The sequence below is a fragment of the Medicago truncatula genome, chromosome 1, assembly GCF_003473485.1.
Source record: "Medicago truncatula cultivar Jemalong A17 chromosome 1, MtrunA17r5.0-ANR, whole genome shotgun sequence".
NCBI lineage: Eukaryota > Viridiplantae > Streptophyta > Magnoliopsida > Fabales > Fabaceae > Medicago > Medicago truncatula.
This window is the reverse complement of record NC_053042.1, coordinates 22,166,714-22,183,518: the sequence shown is the minus strand read 5'-3', so window position 1 is coordinate 22,183,518 and position 16,805 is coordinate 22,166,714. Positions and strand designations below refer to the sequence as shown.

Genomic DNA, 16,805 nt, shown 5'->3' with positions numbered 1-16,805 from the left:
CTTTAACATGACGCAACCACTTTAAAAGTGCCAGTGGAATTATCACAACCAAAATTGAAGATGAAACCGTTTACATCACGAAAAGACCCAATTATTTGAGATATTTTCCTAGTGGCCGGGTTCCATAAACGGAACCGGTATTCGTAACATGAAGCATCAATGGGATGTTTATTAGTCAAACAAATCAATCCGTTGCAAGAACCAACTATATTAGCAAAATCGTTTAACTTCAATAGAGAGTGAGGATCAGCAACAAGGGTAATCGACAGGTTATCGAGTAAACAAGATATAGGATATGGAATGAAACTGTAATCATTTTCATCAACCTCAAGTCTATCGTAACTATCATAAGTGTAATATCTTTCGCTATATCTGTTGTGAGTAGTGACTACTTTGATAAATTTGACGTGAAAAGTGACTAGTGTGAGGTGTTGATTTTGTGATTTTGATCTCTTGAGATGGAATTTCACAAAAAAGGGATCAGAAATTAGAGCGTTCCAAGACTTACTTACGCATCTGAATCGAAGGAGAGATTTCACAGAAAGTAATGAAAGGATCTCGACGAGGAGATCATCAGAGAAGAACACCGGCGACGGAATCGTAGACATGGCTGGTTTTTTCCAATACCAAGGCAGTCCCGTTGTAGTTATAGGGATTGTTCCAATAAAGAACACCGGCGATGGAGTCGTAGACATGGCTGATTGTTTCCAATACCAAGGCAATGTCGTTGTAGTTATAGCTCCAAAAGTTAGCTTTATATTGTCCTAGGGTTGGCCCTGCCTTGCTCATTAAGTTACGAGGATTTGTATTTTTTTTTTTTTTTTTTAAGGAAACGGATTTGTACTTTTTTAATGTAGTTTATATGTTTCAAATAAAAATGTAGTTTATACTCCTTTAATTCGCAAATTCTTGTTTACCCATCAATAAAAGGTGGGTAACACCACCCATACTGAGTTGGCCCAATCAAAATCATGTATTTGTATAACATTAAAAATAATAGAAAACAAATGAATATTTTAAATTGTGTCAACTCAACGTTGGTTGTGTTACCCATCTATAAAAGATGGGTAACAAAGTTGTTTTTTATATGATTTTTTATATGTTTTTTATTAAATTTTATAGTAACAATAATTTAAAAAAAAATAATATATATATATATATATATATATATATATATATATATATATATATATATATATATATAGGAGGCTGTTAATTTATACCCACAAAAAACATTAAGTAAATTAGTAAGCTACACCCACTTGTATTTTACGAAAACACCCTTTTGTTTCTATTCTAATTAAATTTAAATAGAATGACATTTTTGTAACTATCTTAAGGAAGATCCTTAAAAAAGAAATAAAAAAGACAATGACATGCTTAATGTACAAAACATGTAATAAAGACAAATTTTTAAAGAAACAATATTTGGAATGATGAAAGTGGAGAATTAGTGTTTGATTCATATGATTAGCGGTGATTAGGAAATCCCCCCTTCGTCTTCTACTAAACTATATAGGACAATCCATGTCCGTTTTTTTTTACCTTTTTGCCCTTATGGAGGTATTTTCGTTAATTGGTAATTGGGAAGAATGAATTTGTTGTCTTTCCCCTATATATATGCCAAGAGTAGTGATATATTGACAACCATTTGTGACAATTTTATTCACAACTTTTATTTTCTCTCTTCTCATTGGTCCAAACCAATAGAGAGAGAAAAAGAAAGAGAGAGAATAAGAATATAATGTGAGTATGAGAGAGAAAGTTGTAAAAAAGTTGTAATAAAGTGGTTCTAGAAATATCATTTCTCATGTGCCAAACCACATTTTCTCTACTTTTCCTTCTCTCTAAACCTCTCACGCCCTCCCTCCTTCTTCCACCCCAATCCATCAAAGTTAGCCCAATTGTAATGGAAATCAACATGCAAGCTTCAAATCTTGATCCTTGGAACAATTTAAACCTTATGCAAGATTAAAATTCTTCTTTCCTTTCCTCTTTTCCCTCCTAGCTGAACTCAACCACAAGCTCACAAGTTTTGAATTGTTGCCATCAGATTGTTTAGAGAGTGGCAATTAAGTTGTTGTGCTGATTATGACTTGAATTGATGATTAGAAGTAAGAAATAAGGAAGAATGAGGCTAGGGTTTGGTTGTTCTGCTGGAAGAGTGGGTATGTATGTGTGAATATTTATCCATTGTGATTTGGTTTGGCAATAGAAACAAGAAATTTGCAGAAAAAGGATTACTGAAAGTTTGGGTCAAAGCTGGATTTTGGAGAGTTGAGTAGAGAAATTGAAGTTTTGCAGAAGGCAGAGACTATGAGCTGGAGATAAGCTTAATCTGATTCAGAAGGTTATGGTAAGTTCTCTATTAAACTTGAATTTAATTAGATAGAGAAGGATTTGTTAGTTGGTTATGGTGTAATTTTAAGAAATGTTGGTTAAAATTCGTATAGACCTACTGTCAGAAAAACGGTCATAAATACTTGTGCTGGCATCGTTTTTGAGTGAAAATTGAACCATTGGAAAATAGACAAAATTTAACACGAAATAGGCTCTGGAAGCACTTAATTTTGTTATTCTATGACTGAGAAAATTGAGTTAGAAGTTTGAGCTGCTGAAGTAAAAATCTGAACTGTTGTTGTTGGAATGTTCTGTCATATCTATCTGTTCATGCACCAGTTTGAAATGTGACTTATACCATTAGAAAGAAGACAGAAATTAACTTGAAATAGGCTTTGGAATTGCTTAATTCAATTATGTTATGATGGAGAAAACTGAGTTACAAGTTTCAGTTGTTGAATAAAAAATATGCTCTATTGTGGTTGGAATGAATAAATAATTCTAGATGTTGGTTCTTTCTTTGTTACTATAAAGAGAACATTATAGAGAATATGACAAATTTGTACATGTATATATTGGAGACCTGTCACTGGAATTTGTATATTTGAGGTAAGAACTATTTGGTCTATTTGTTTGGATTGAGCATACACTGCAATTGGTTTAAAAAGTAATATAAATTATGGATTTTATCTGTGATGGAGGAGAGAAAAAGCTTTAACAATCTTAGTTATTTAATCGGGGGAATTCCCTGCTATTTAGATTCTGCATTTAACTTATGACATTGGAGCTTATGTATGATAGCAGAAACCTTGGGAAGATAGTAACTGAGGCATGTGCATTTAACTTATGACATTAGAGCTTATCTATCAAATAATGCAGGAAGATCAAAAAGCAATAAGCAATACTAATGTCATATTCATCATCATACTTACCTGATTATTTCCCTTAATTTCCCATTCTTTTTGATGAATCTGCAGGATTTTTTTTCCTTCTATAGTTAATCCTGTGAAAAATTGAGACATGTTTGTTCTTTTATGTACATTTGTATCCTATGCACTACTGTAGCCATTTCAAAGTCATTTTCTGTTGCATTGTCGTCTTTATTGTGTTTTCTAGAGCAAATCTAATCATCCACAACAGTCGTAAAACTAAAGAGAATGTAACTGTGACGGTTCGATTTTGGCCTTTCAAGTAAGTGATTGTGAATTTTGTGGTTCTGTTGTTTTGTGTCATGAATCAACGCTTCAATCAGATTTTGTTTGCTACATGTGCATTTCTGAATATACTTTGGATTTTGCCTTTTGTGCCATGAAATTTCCCTGCATTTTCATCTATTTTGAAAATTTATTGACATTTAATTATATATGAACATTTGTTGTGTGTGCAGGTTGGCTTACCTCTTCATAATCTTGGAGTGGAAGATTTCACCAATCACATATTTGAGAGTTCCTCCTTCAAGGTTTAGTTTTTCTACTCCTCATTTCTTCACCCATGTGTTGGACTATGTTTTTTTAGCTAGGTTGCATTTGCTTTTATTACTATCCTCTTTAATTTCAATCTCCCTACTGCACACCATTGTAGATTAGTGTTTGCTCCAGTTGGCCTGAATATAGATGCCTTTGATTTTAATTGAAAAATGTAACATTTCATGTCTCCATAAAATTCAGCATGCCGCTCCATAAAATTCTTAATAACAATGTGATTTGGTCACTGAAATATATAAAAGGTATTTTCAGCATTATTTTCCTTTATTTGATATCTGCAATTTTCTTTGCTGACACAAACTTTCTTATGGTTATAGAAGTATGGTTAATATTCTTTTCAACATGGCTTTGGACTTGGTGTTATTTATTTTTACCATGCATGTTGTTTCATGTAGGCTGCTTCCACTTTACTTTCCCCGGGATAAACATGAGGAGCAAGTTGCTTTGTCAAAACTTCCTGCAGATGTGGGGATGAAAATGGTGAGACCATCATAGATGAGCGTAAAATCAGAATAAAGCCTTTACCTAAAAAGTGTGTTTCAAGATCACCTGATGCTGCAGTTGATATTCCTGTCAGCGATATTAGCCTGGTTCGAAAGTCAGTAATTTTTTTTTTTAATTTTCATTGTGAAAATATATACTAGGAGACCAGAGAGTCAGGATGCATCATCAATCCAAGCATATATAAATTTTGGTTTACATGTCCAGATAATATATTTAACAGTTTCTATTACAAGTTTACAAGCCTTTGAGAATGCGTATGAGCATACTAAGATTCATTTGCTTGCAATTTAGTTGTATGCGCTTGAGTGTTTTTGTTGTATTTGACTGAATAGAACATCACACGTTTTTCAATCTTACTTCTGGTAAAAATTTCTTGATCCATGTGTTATAGGAATTCATCAAATTTAGATTCATTTTTGGATCCTGCCTTCATGTCCTTGATCAAAGGCGTCTGGAACAGTGGGAGAAAACTGCTGCAGCACAAAGAGGCTTTAATTGTGCTAAATTACTTTGATATGGCGACATTGACGGGCCTCCGTTGTCTGCTGCCGAAGAATATTCTCTCCACTCTAGATACCTATCAAAAGCAAACTCTTTAAATCTTTCTGAAATTGCAGAAATTAGAATTGTGAGTGTCCATTTATTTCATCATCTGTTTTGCACTACTCTGAATTCTAATAAATCGGTTATAACCATTTCTGTCTTTGTTCTTCTAAATAAAATTTTGTTCTATGTAAAACTTCACTTATTCTTTCTTTCCTTAGCCATATATCAATACTTACTAATTGATGGTTTTAGTTCAAATGGAAAGTCATATCTTAATTTTATGTGTCACCAATAGTCAATTAGTTCTATTGTAATTAAGAAAATTACAAGTTATAGTGTAAAGTTATAGTGTGTGTGGTCAAGGCTATAATTCTTAACATGATTATAAGCTAAAACATGATTTTTATGAGGAAAGTTTTAGTGTATTCCAATGAATGGCCGCTGCAGCACCCTTCTGCAACCTCTTCTTCCAATTAATGCTAAGTTAATCATATAGTATATGTATATTTGTATATGTGTAGCTAACTGCTCTTAATAAAAGGCTAGAAAGGTCTGATCGAGTTGGTAAGTTGTATTGGCTATCTTCCTGTTATCTAATCACAGTTATTTTCTGCTAAACATTGTATCTGTCCATTGCTATTTGGTACTGAGTTTTTAAAGGCTTCCAAATATAGGGTGCAAGTGTTCATGTTTGTACATTTTCATCTCAAATGTGAGATGTATAATAAAACCTCCCCTCCTCATTCCTCAAAATCCAATTTTAAATCAATTAAGAAATGAAGAGTAGTCCATATTCCTATCATTGAGGCAGTGTGATGTTAAAATATATTTAGGGGATCTTTGAGCAATGTCTTGAACGGTAAGATGGAGAATTCCATTATGAGTTACTTGATATTTTTAATAATATAGATTAGAGTTTGAGCAAATGTTATACTACTTTTTATTTCAAAGTTGTATCTGTATATATAAACAAAGTGAATCAGGTGTGTTCTTTCTAATCTATTCCATAATAATATTGTGCTTTTATGCACCTTTAGTACTCAATAATCAGTCACTTAATTATTTGGGCTTCAATTAGCGTTAATCACAAGTGTAAATTTGATCATGAAACAGTTATGAAGTGGGGGCACCTTTAGTATGATAAGGTGAATGCATAACTTTGCTATCTTACAATATTTATATTTACCTTTCAAGGTTACTCTAAAAATGAAGAGTACACACGTTGCTGGGACCATTAAGAAAAAGAAAAAGAGTAACTTTTCAATAACATTTGTCTTGCTCTATAGTTTCTTAATTTTTAAACAACAGATTTGGAGGTTGGTTTTGTTCCATTTAGGGATTTGCGAAAGGCAGGATCAAAAGGGTTTTTCTTTAATTCCATTCCCTTTATGTTTTGAATTTACAGATGTGGTGATTGAACTGATCAAAGATATGCCCGCTTGGACGGGACGCCATTTACTGGATGGCGGTGAGAATCGTCGCTACTTTGGATTGGAAAGCCAGCCTTTGATCAGAGGGCAGATGAGGGTATGTGTACTGTTTATTTATTTTTTAAAATTCGAAGTCCATCCTTAATTGTGCAATCATCATGCATGTTTTAGGAGAGCTTTTTCCTTTGTTGCCAACTTGCCACATTGTTATTTCTCTATGTTTTGATGGAACGTTGGTGCAACTTATGAAACAGCTGTTTGGCTGTGTAGCAATTATATGTTAATTTATGATTTCTACATTCTATGTTATTTTGGTTTTTTGATATATGATTTGGCTGGTTTTATTTCAGTATCACATAGGTAGCGGTCATATTGGAGTGACTATGAAAGCAAAACTTTACCACTTATACTATGAATTTGTGCTCTTTTAGATTTCATGTTCTTACTTCTTACTTCTATTTCTCCTTGACAGCCAATATTTTGCCATTCCTTTGTGGAGGGGAAGTGATTATTTGACAATGTTTGTTCAAGGTTTGATAAAAATTACCTTCTCATATCATTTTATTTGAACAAATTAAATAATTATTGATCTGTCTTTGTAAAGGAGAAAATTTCTCCTCTTCCAACCTTTTCTGACTCGCAATGTTCCAACATAATATAGCTTAGTTGCGTAGTTCTAGCTAGCATATAACAAACTTATATTCTATCAGACACAAGAACTTGAACTTACAAATGATTTTGTAGGGGATTTATTTATGAAATTTTTGAATAGAGATTCAAGGAATGTCTTTATATAATACATTCCTTTATTTGGAAATGCACTTATAAAATACATATTAGTTTTTGGTTTATTCATTAAATTTCCTTTAACAGAAAAGAGGTCACCGTGGGAGCGGCGTGAACTCTATCAGATCATGACTGATGGAAGATGGAAGATCTAAATTGCAAGTAAAAATGTTCAATAAAATCATTTTCAATTGGCAATATGTCAAGAATGAGCTCAATATAATCATATGCTTTTCTGTGCATTACAATGTATATAAAGTTACCATTCATAGTTACCCCTAAAGACTTTGAATTATTCATCTGGCATGTTGCTTATTGATTGGCCTATAATCCGCTTATTTTCACAATCTTTTAAGACATTTTGCAGATTGCAGTAAAGTCTAGATATTTGAAGATTCTTATTAGAGGAATTTTAAATTCTGCTAGCCAGAAGATTACTGTATCTTCTGCAAAGACCTGAGCATTGCTGGCTTCAATTTACCACTGTCAAAATATAAATAGACATGTTTCGATTCAGGAAACAACCTGATCACATTCATACATTAGGTCACATGTACTTGGTGCAATTTATTATGGCCAGCAAATTCCTCAAGGGTTCTTAGTTTGATAGGTTGTTGCAATTGTAGAAGTAAGACTGAGACTTGTGTGCGGCCTCATGGCATCGCCAAAATTGTAAACATGATCATTCATCAATATATATGAAATTCTTTTGTTTTGAAATTACTCATAGACAATTTATGGTGTAGTTCTTTGAATCATGTTACACCATTACATGTTTCTTAGATTTTAATTAAGAAACATTATGTTACTATTATTCATACGGAACATTGCGATTCAGCATAGTCAAAACAATTAGAACATGAAGAAAGATGTTTCTTTTAAAGAGGATCAATAGGTTAAATATATTAACTAATTATAGTCAAAATATTACGTTAAAATACACTCTTCGGTTGGGTTAGTTTGGTTGAGGGCTGTTGCTGGTCTGTAATTGCAGCACCTGTTTTTCTGCTACTGGGTGTTTTGTTTTGGCTGCTGCGCTGCATCAGTAAGGCATGCAGCGTTTTTTGCTTATGCTGGGCTGGTGTTGCTTGTGTTGTTTGGGTGCTCGGTGGAGTCTTTGCAGGTCTGTGGATAGTGTGAGCTATGGTTTTGTATTTCGGTGGTAATTGCGCCTGATTACAGTCACATAATTCTCACAATACAATTTATGAAGGACAATAATTTACCATAATTTTCAAATTTCTCCTTCAAAGCCAAATTTTTGAAAAATACATTATTCAACCAGTGTGAAGCATGGGACCTTCGTTCTCAAATTTACGAAGAATAGCAATGTTCCGTGATTTGAACATATCTCCTTTAGAGCAATTTTTTTAAAAGATGCGTAATTCAACCCGTGCGAAGTACAGGTTTGTAACTAGTTGTTAAATAAAAGCCTAAAGCTATTAAATTGTTTATGTATGCTTCTTATAAATTAATGAAAACAAGCGAATAATCTTACATGGAGCTTCTCACAACAACTATTCTTTTTTTTAACAAGCCATTCTCACAACAACTATTGAAGTACTACAATGTCCAAATAAGGGAGTATTAATCGGCCGGAATTCAAACTTTTATCTAATATGGTGTGTAAAATGGTGGTAACTAGAAAACCTATGGAACTGAAAAACTTTGGGTTGTCAGTGTCTACTTTAATTCTAAAAATCATCCTCCGTAGTTAACCAATTGCAAAAAAAACATTAAGAACCGGCTTAGCCAATTTAAATTAGAGCATTGAAGACATAAACATGTATAAAAAGACTTTATTAATAATATTCAACAAATAAGAAGGGGTTCATCATGGAACCCTAATCAAGAGGTTTAGTTGGTCATGACAACAAACATCGTGACAAAACAATAGAAAAACATACCCTCGAGAGAACAAGAGAATGAAGAATTCTGCCTTAAAACTTTGATGATTAACCTTTGCCTCTACCATCAAGTGTTTATGAATGAGAAATAATGATAGGAAGGGTCTCTATTTATAGCATATGAGTGGGTAGGATTTAGAAGAAGGGATATGGGCTAGGGAAGTGGCTACACTTCTTCGGGCGCTCTCCATTCCCAGACAAGTGTGAGCCATGCCCAAGGCAGTCCTGGATGCGCGACATCTTGTTTTTTCCTCTTGTTATTTATCGTTCTTTCGTTTGTAAACTCCTAGGAACTTGAAATGAATTTTATTCACTTTGTATTGTCTTCAACAACCTTCTAAGAATGTTTTATTTCAATCTTCATATCGTTGATCATTCACATGATGTCTTGATTTTTTTGATTTTCATGATTTCCTCACTACAAACCCTCAAAATAACTATGGAGTTGCATGATCTAGGATAAAATTGAATTACAAAGACTCAAATAAAACCAATACAATATGTTCCTGAAACCAGCGGCGGAGCCACTCATGGGCCAGGGTGGGCCATGACCCACCCCAACCCAAAAAAAAAAAAAATTTTAATGGTATTTATAAAATATTTTAATTAGAAGTTATGTTATATATACATGTGTTGCGCAAAAATAAATGATTGTTGTAAGCTTTCCAAGCAGTTAAGTATGTGTTTTCCAAAGTTGTGTCCCGCGTTCGATTCCTGCTAGGCTTTTTTTTAGGGAAATGTTAACCAGTGTCCCCGAGACACTCTTTAAGACTTTTAAATAGTAACTTTTTTTGAAAATGTATGTAATCAATGCATCGGAAATTGAAATATTTGTCTTTTTTATGGAATAATATCTTCTTTTAATATACTTAAAGAATGTTTCGGGAACACTCGTTAACAAGATTTTTTTTTTTTATTACAAAATCATCAAAGAGAATCAAACCAGTGCTTTTCACAAAACCCTTTACCACTAAAGCAAAAACGTAACAATAGTTGCTTTTATTATTTATATATCTAATACTATATAGTTCAATAAAAAAAATACAATTAAAATATGGTGTAATATAATAAAAATTATATAATATTTATGTTAAAATATCTTTAAAACTTGGTTTAAATTATGTCCCATGGATAACCGATTAATGGTCACTCGAATTAACCAATAATTTTTTTTTACACATTAAATAAAATGGCTCACCCCCAAATTTTTTTCTAGCTCCGCCACCGCCTAAAACCATTGACAACTCCTATATCTCTCATCTTATTTGTCTTCAAATGTAAATAAAAGTACTAAATATAGCCAAAAATGTCATATGATGCTTTATCATCACAACCTCAAACTTAAACTGTTGCTTATCTTCAAGCAACACAGTAGCAAGAAGTTAGAATTTACATGAATTTATAAAATAAAATATACCTTTCTGGAGGTTTGCTGAGATTGTCATTCCTCTCACTGTCAAACTTGACTAGCATACCACTTCCATGCAAGCAGAACAAACTTAGAGAGGATACTTTTACTTTCAACCACATACAATTCCAAGATACACATATGTACCTTCTAAAGCCAGTGGGGCTGGTCAAGGCATTTGCCACACTCTAGGTACACGTATGTACCTTCTAATTAGGGTGGCTTTTTAAAGGCTCTAGGTACCCAGAAAAAGCGTCTCGTGTGTATGACAATACGACCGAAATTTCGAGCAAAAATAGCAATCCAACATGGAAAACTCATAATGAAAGAAAATAGTAGACATATTGGAATATATATAGATATGGCTCAAAATCTCACGGTTATGCTATACATAATTGTAGTGATGACTTTTTCTGAGTATCTTCAGCAACAAGTTCTAAAAGTTATCGTGCTCTTGAACTTTGGAAGTAAGCCAACCTTCTGCTGACAATGTTTGGAACAATTCTCCAAAACTAAAACAAAAAAAATTATTTTTGAAAGGGAAAGTTATGAAATTCATGTAAAGACAATGTGCGTAGCCGCGAGTTAGCAACAGTAAAAGAAAGAAATTGTGAGAAAGAGTGGCTATGCAAAAGAAATGGTTGAAATTAAATTACTTGAAAATAAAAATATGGGTTGCCTCCCATTCAACTCTTGTTTAGAGTCTCAAGCTTGACGCATGTGTCTATGTTGAGTTTAGGAATCCCAAACCTTCAAGTTCCTTGTCTTCTTCCTCCTCATCTCTGTAAAAAATTGCTGAAACAGGATGCATACATTTAAAGATAAAAATGTTTATAACATTCCATGGAAACACAATTGTAGAAACAATGATGTTACAAACTACATAGTATAACTTTCATACAATGACACCTAATCTTACTCATTGAAAAGCATGAGAATGTTTACTATATAGCTGCACCAGTTTCTCTTAATCAAATGAAATAGGCACTTTTTATGCAGCAAAGTTTTATAATGTTTTGTGTCAGCCCTTTAAAGAGTAGAATAGAAAGGTGCTACATTGTCGTCGATGGCAGTTTCAGGTTATGTCTTTGGCAAAAACGGAAGTTTAGAATTCAAGCAATTATGCGTTTATAAGATATAGTGCATTGCTTCTAAAAATAATCACATTAGTAAACATACATTGAATTAATCGGTTGACAACATATTAATTTCTTCAACCATATAACAAAGATTTTCAAAATAATAGTCTTCAACCATACTAATACTTGATATGGCGAATTTTTTTTCTCACGACAACAACCCAACAGGTGTAAGTGTAATTGCAGCAGGCTTTATTCATTTTCATCTACTCGTTGTATTTTAACAATTTCAAGATCCAACGGCTCTACTTTATTCGCAATACATTCGTGAGGTGTATTTTCTAGATAAATAGCATCGCTCATAAAATAAATTATTCAAGAGTTATGGAGTATAAATTGTGTTTATATACTAGGTCCACTTATTAACATATTGTTCGCTCCCTCAGTCAGCTACGGTGGGGGGCAAAAGTTATGGTGCATAAGGATTTCCTTAAGCATAGTGCATAAGGAAATCACAATCATCAGATCTTGTAATAATCCTACGCCCCAAATCTGATTTCACTTTCACAATCTGATTGCACTTTCACACACTCTCAGCTTACACTGCTCTGACGTCTCACCCTTTCTCGTTGCTCGCTGCTCCGACGTCTCACCCTTTCTCGCCGCTCGCCGCTCCGACGTGGTTTCACCGGCGACGTGATTTCATACTGATATATTCTCCTAGAATTGACACATACTTCGTGAACCATTTCACCGGCTTTAACCTTCGTGAACCATTTCACGGCGACGTGAACCACTCCTTGCTTGCACTCCGACGTGATTTCATACTGCATTTTGAAGAGGTAATCATGTATATGATTTAGGTTTTGATTTGGTACTAAATTCAAATTTCTGATTTAGGTTTTGATTCAAATTTCTGATTTAGGATCAATTGTTAATATTCATCAATTATGAAGCTGAATTTGAATTTGATCTTTGTAGTATGATGACACCACGGCGAAAGAATAATTTTATCTATATTTGAGTTTTCTCTTTGTAGTATTATATGATGAGCATTGTAGATTTTGGGAAATTATTTCTTTTGGGTTTGATGAAGTTCCTGGGTTTGTCATTGTAACTTCACGTGCCTTCTTTTTTCTAATTTCTGATTTGATATGTAAAGGAACAATTTAGCTTCAATTTATCATATCTAATGGTTCTTTGTTCTTAATAGTGTTTGTTGCTGTTTTCAATGGATTTGATATCAACTTCATCTGAGAGTGGACAATTGAGTGTTGAAACTTCATCACTGATTCATGCTGATAGTTCTCAATGTTACTCCCCGAGCAATAAAGAATCATGGAAGTCTTTAGTCTTTAAAACTATTAAAGAGATTGAAGATTTTTATGGTAATTATGCATATAACATTGGATTCTCTGTTAGGACTATGTTGAATTCGAAGAACAATTCACAAAATAAGAAATCAGATAAGGTACATTATGTGTGTTATGTTTGTAACAAACAAGGTTTCAAGAAGGGAAGTCTGCTTAATCCTAACAACAGGCCAACATCAGACAGTCCAGTGGTTATTGAGTTTGTGAAAGTGAAAGAAAAACCTGAGGAATTTGGCTGTTACGGATAAGGTTCAAAAACCTGGTGGTTGTGTTGGTATTTTCTTTCAGCTTATTGATTGGAAGAAGAGACTTGTTAAGAAAAAGCTCTTCTCAAAGAAACTTTTGACACCTGGTTAGTCACTTTGTAATTTTATCTATTTTCATATAATTCTCTTATAATAAGATGATTTGGCATGAAAAATTATACCAAGCATTGTTTTGATCTTTGTTGATGTATGTATTTCAGGTCGTGCTAAAAAATTTAGGGGAGATGAAAAAATGCCAAATTCCAAACTTCACTTGGTAAGGCTTTATTATGGTTTTGGTTTATTGTGTTGATTTCTAATTTGGCGTTCTTTGATGTTTAGTACTTAATCTTTTTGTTGGATATTGTGCATGTGTTTCAATTGTAGATTGCTAATGAGAATAGTGGAGGTTTTCCAAAAGGTGGGAGTCATGGTGTGGATGTAGAACGAAAGAGTGAAATGCGAGTTCCGAGTTTGGTAGCTAGGTTGATGGGTTTAGATTCTATACCAGCTGCTTAGCGAGAGAAATCGAAGAAAGCTTTCTGTCCTGATTATAGTTTTAGTGACGGGGAAGAGTGTTTGAGTAATCATTGTGAGTTGGATAGGAAAGGTAAAGATTTGGAAATGAGAGTTGTAAAGCATGATTCAAGACCTCATAAGCTTCAGAAAACTGGAGTGTGTGAGAAAAAGGCCGTGACTAGGTTTGGAGCCGAGGCCCTTCATATTAAGAGTGTTTTGTTGCGAGCGAAAAAGCATAACCACCAGCATCATCCAAAGCTTGCTTCTCCTTTGAAGAGTCCTAGAATTACTTCTGGAAAAAGTGCTTCTCGAAGCTCTAGGTTAATGGGAGTTGCTGCTAAGATTTTGGAACCCGGATTGCAGGCAAGTAGAGGTAAAGGCACTCTGACGTATCATGCTTCCGCTTGTCCTCTCAAGGGTGGCATTGTAAAAGGTGGTGTAGGAAATGCGATAATGCCAAATCATTCCTGTTACGTTTCCAGCGCATCCAAAACTTCAATGGGGCAGACTTCTTGCAAGAATTGTGGCAATTTGCTTGATGTAATTGACTGCAAGGCCGAGGTTAGGGGACCACTTGATGTTCCCCCACCTACTGTTTCAGCTGTGATCACTGCTACCTCGATGGTATCGTCGTGTAAGAAGGGAATGCCGATTACTCCCTTTCATGGACAAGGAAGAGATATTGTACTTCTGAGAAGTCAGGAAAAATTCGCATCTCATGTTACGGATGGGGAGGAGGAAAATTATGCACAACAGTCGTGGAATGAAACGACTACCATAAGAATTCCAATGCCCCGCGAAGGTCCGGCTCAATGGAGTTCGAATTCATCATGCCGACCAATAAGGGCCCAAGAGGATGATGCATCTTCTTTTGCCTACAAACGCAAAGCACAAGAATCGAAATTAAGCAGTGAAAGCTCTTCATCTGGATCTAGAATGTGTAGTATGCAAGTAAAAAGAGTATCATCGTGTGCAAACACTACAAGTGGGACTAAAGACTTTGTTGCTTTGAATAGAAGCATCATTGGTCAAACGAGGATGAGGTCGCCTACTAAAGTTGACAGTTCCAAATTTGACTTATCACATAAGTATGGTTTAATGGTTTTGATAGTGTTGTATGTAAAACTAAGATAATTGTGTAATGGTTTAATGGTTTTATTAAAAACTAGCGTCCAGACGGGCACTCCCGTGCCCGTCTATCCACTCTTTCTATTGCGCTAACGCATGTAACTCACAAACAATATGTTTTTCAACCTTAATGTTGGCTTTTGTGGATAAAAATAATAAGATGATACATACATGTTCACTTTCAATATGTTATAGTAATTCACTATTGTATTTGATTAATCAACACTAAAAGAGTATTAGATTTTATGAGCCTTCTTTGATGAAAAAAAAATAGAGGAATATGAGTAATCGAGTTAGAAATAAATATTCCTTGCTCCATATGGGACCCTCAATAGTGGAATTATACATTGTTTTGTTGGAACTATTTTTTTATATTTATTCCATCATATATGTTCTATATAAAAAACTATTGAAATTAAGATGCACGTTTCTATGAGTTTAGTTCAGTTGATAAGGATAAATGCATAATATATGCAAGGTCCGAGGTTCGAACCTCAGACACCACCAAAACAAAAGTGTAGAAGTTTAGCACAATAGTATTTTAGTAGAAACTATATTCATAGATAATAAACAAAGACAAAATAGAGAAAAATCGTGCTCCAAATAATATTCGGCAACAAAAAACAATAACAGTTGTTTTTTTGGTCATCAAGGGCACTCATCTTTCCCTACATTTTTTTTGGTACTACACATCTCTATACGGCATTCAAATAAATTAATTTGGAGTCACAACAGATTACTCAAATTAGAGCCTCTCCTTGGAATAACTCTCTCCTTCTCCTTCCTTCCATGATGTTTGTCTACCTTTTCTCTTGATCTTCTTTCCTTATTTTTTCTCTCTCTAAAGAGAAATGATGTGTACTTGTGATTGTGCATATGTTTATGTGATTTTTCTGATTTGAAATAGAAGTAAATAACATTAAACCAACCATTTATATATAGAATATTTTTACTTAATTTTTAGCCATCTTTTATTTTAACACATTCCTTTTAGTTAATAAAGATACATGAATGATATTTGAAAGACTTTCTTAAAGAGTATAGCTTTTTCAAATTGAAAGTTAAAATAAAAGGATGTATTGATGACTACAACACCACCAAACAAAGACCATGAATGCCACAAATTTCTCGTGTGACTTAAACAAACAAAACTGGTAACCATTATTTTGGGACTATTCCAAATTGTGTGTCATAATACTTGAGCATGTATATAATCATCCCCGCTCTACTTGGCCTTTTCATCCTACTACGTGGCTTTGTTTCCATATTTTTTGCACCTTCTCTTGGTACTTTGATCTATCTAGTGCCTTCTTTTTCAAGCTTGCTTATACTACTACTTCCCCCATTGATTCATGTCTAGTGGCTTTATTAATAGGTATAGATTACATCAATCACTGCTTAGAATTGTGATCGTACTCTTAGACATGAACAAAATACAATTTGATTGAAAATAAAATTAACAACCAATAAGCTTAAAAAGATTGGCACCATTCAGACTCTTGAAGGGGTTTGTCCTCTTCCTCGTACTTCACTTCATTTCTTCTTTTTTATAGGCTACTTCATTTGCTTTAATTTATGCTTGTTCTTGTTTTCCCACTACATGTACTTAAATTAAAACAAAGACACCACATTAAGAGGATAAACACATTGTTGCTCTATTTGATATGGAATGTACAAATGATATATTAATCCTTCCACCTTACACCCAAGTAAATTTACATTTATGGATAGATACTGACTATTATTGTTGCAATTGGACACAATACACATTTACTTTTAGAATTAAAGTATTAAAATATTTGTAAAATAAAAATGAATGAAGCAAAAAGTGGTAGCATTTAAACCTTAAAAGGCAAGAACAATCATAAGAGTACTCTTGAAAAAGTAATTGTTCATATTATTATAATTTAGGTTAGATACTTACCCATTTTGTTGTGTGTTGATACTGACAAAAGATAGCAAATATAAGTATGAGAAGTCATGAAGATAGAATAACTCAAAGTAGCAATTGACAGTTTTTTAAACAAAAATCAGATATAATAATTGAAAAATTAGT

General features: G+C 33.6%; 2 protein-coding genes and 1 long non-coding RNA gene across 6 annotated transcripts; 2 read left to right on the top strand and 1 right to left on the bottom strand.

Annotated features, from left to right (window-relative positions):
* Positions 1-2: 2 nt before the first annotated feature.
* Positions 3-695, bottom strand: LOC120578151 (F-box/kelch-repeat protein At3g06240). The gene has a single exon (XM_039830412.1). It carries the CDS (start codon positions 693-695, stop codon positions 3-5), a length of 693 nt encoding a protein of 230 aa, XP_039686346.1.
* Positions 696-1,804: 1,109 nt separating this feature from the next.
* LOC25491284 (uncharacterized) lies at positions 1,805-7,437 on the top strand. Of its 4 annotated transcripts, none has more exons than XR_005646681.1 (7): positions 1,805-2,356; positions 3,728-3,799; positions 4,220-4,422; positions 4,720-6,019; positions 6,280-6,401; positions 6,777-6,835; positions 7,178-7,437. It is a non-coding gene; the product is annotated as an uncharacterized lncRNA (long non-coding RNA). The 4 variants fall into 4 exon arrangements; XR_005646679.1 differs by having other exon boundaries at positions 4,720-6,126; XR_005646680.1 differs by having other exon boundaries at positions 1,811-2,356; positions 4,720-4,956.
* A 5,635-nt stretch (positions 7,438-13,072) lies between these two features.
* On the top strand, positions 13,073-14,755 carry LOC25491286 (uncharacterized). The gene is made up of 3 exons (XM_039830408.1): positions 13,073-13,209; positions 13,324-13,379; positions 13,490-14,755. Exon 3 carries the CDS (start codon positions 13,727-13,729, stop codon positions 14,753-14,755), a length of 1,029 nt encoding a protein of 342 aa, XP_039686342.1. The 5' UTR covers positions 13,073-13,209; positions 13,324-13,379; positions 13,490-13,726.
* Positions 14,756-16,805: the final 2,050 nt, after the last annotated feature.

Excerpts from the sequence above, each read along its gene's own strand:
- LOC120578151 (XM_039830412.1), bottom strand. The coding sequence starts at position 695 with ATGTCTACGACTCCATCGCCGGTGTTCTTTATTGGAACAATCCCTATA.
- LOC25491286 (XM_039830408.1), top strand. The coding sequence starts at position 13,727 with ATGAGAGTTGTAAAGCATGATTCAAGACCTCATAAGCTTCAGAAAACT.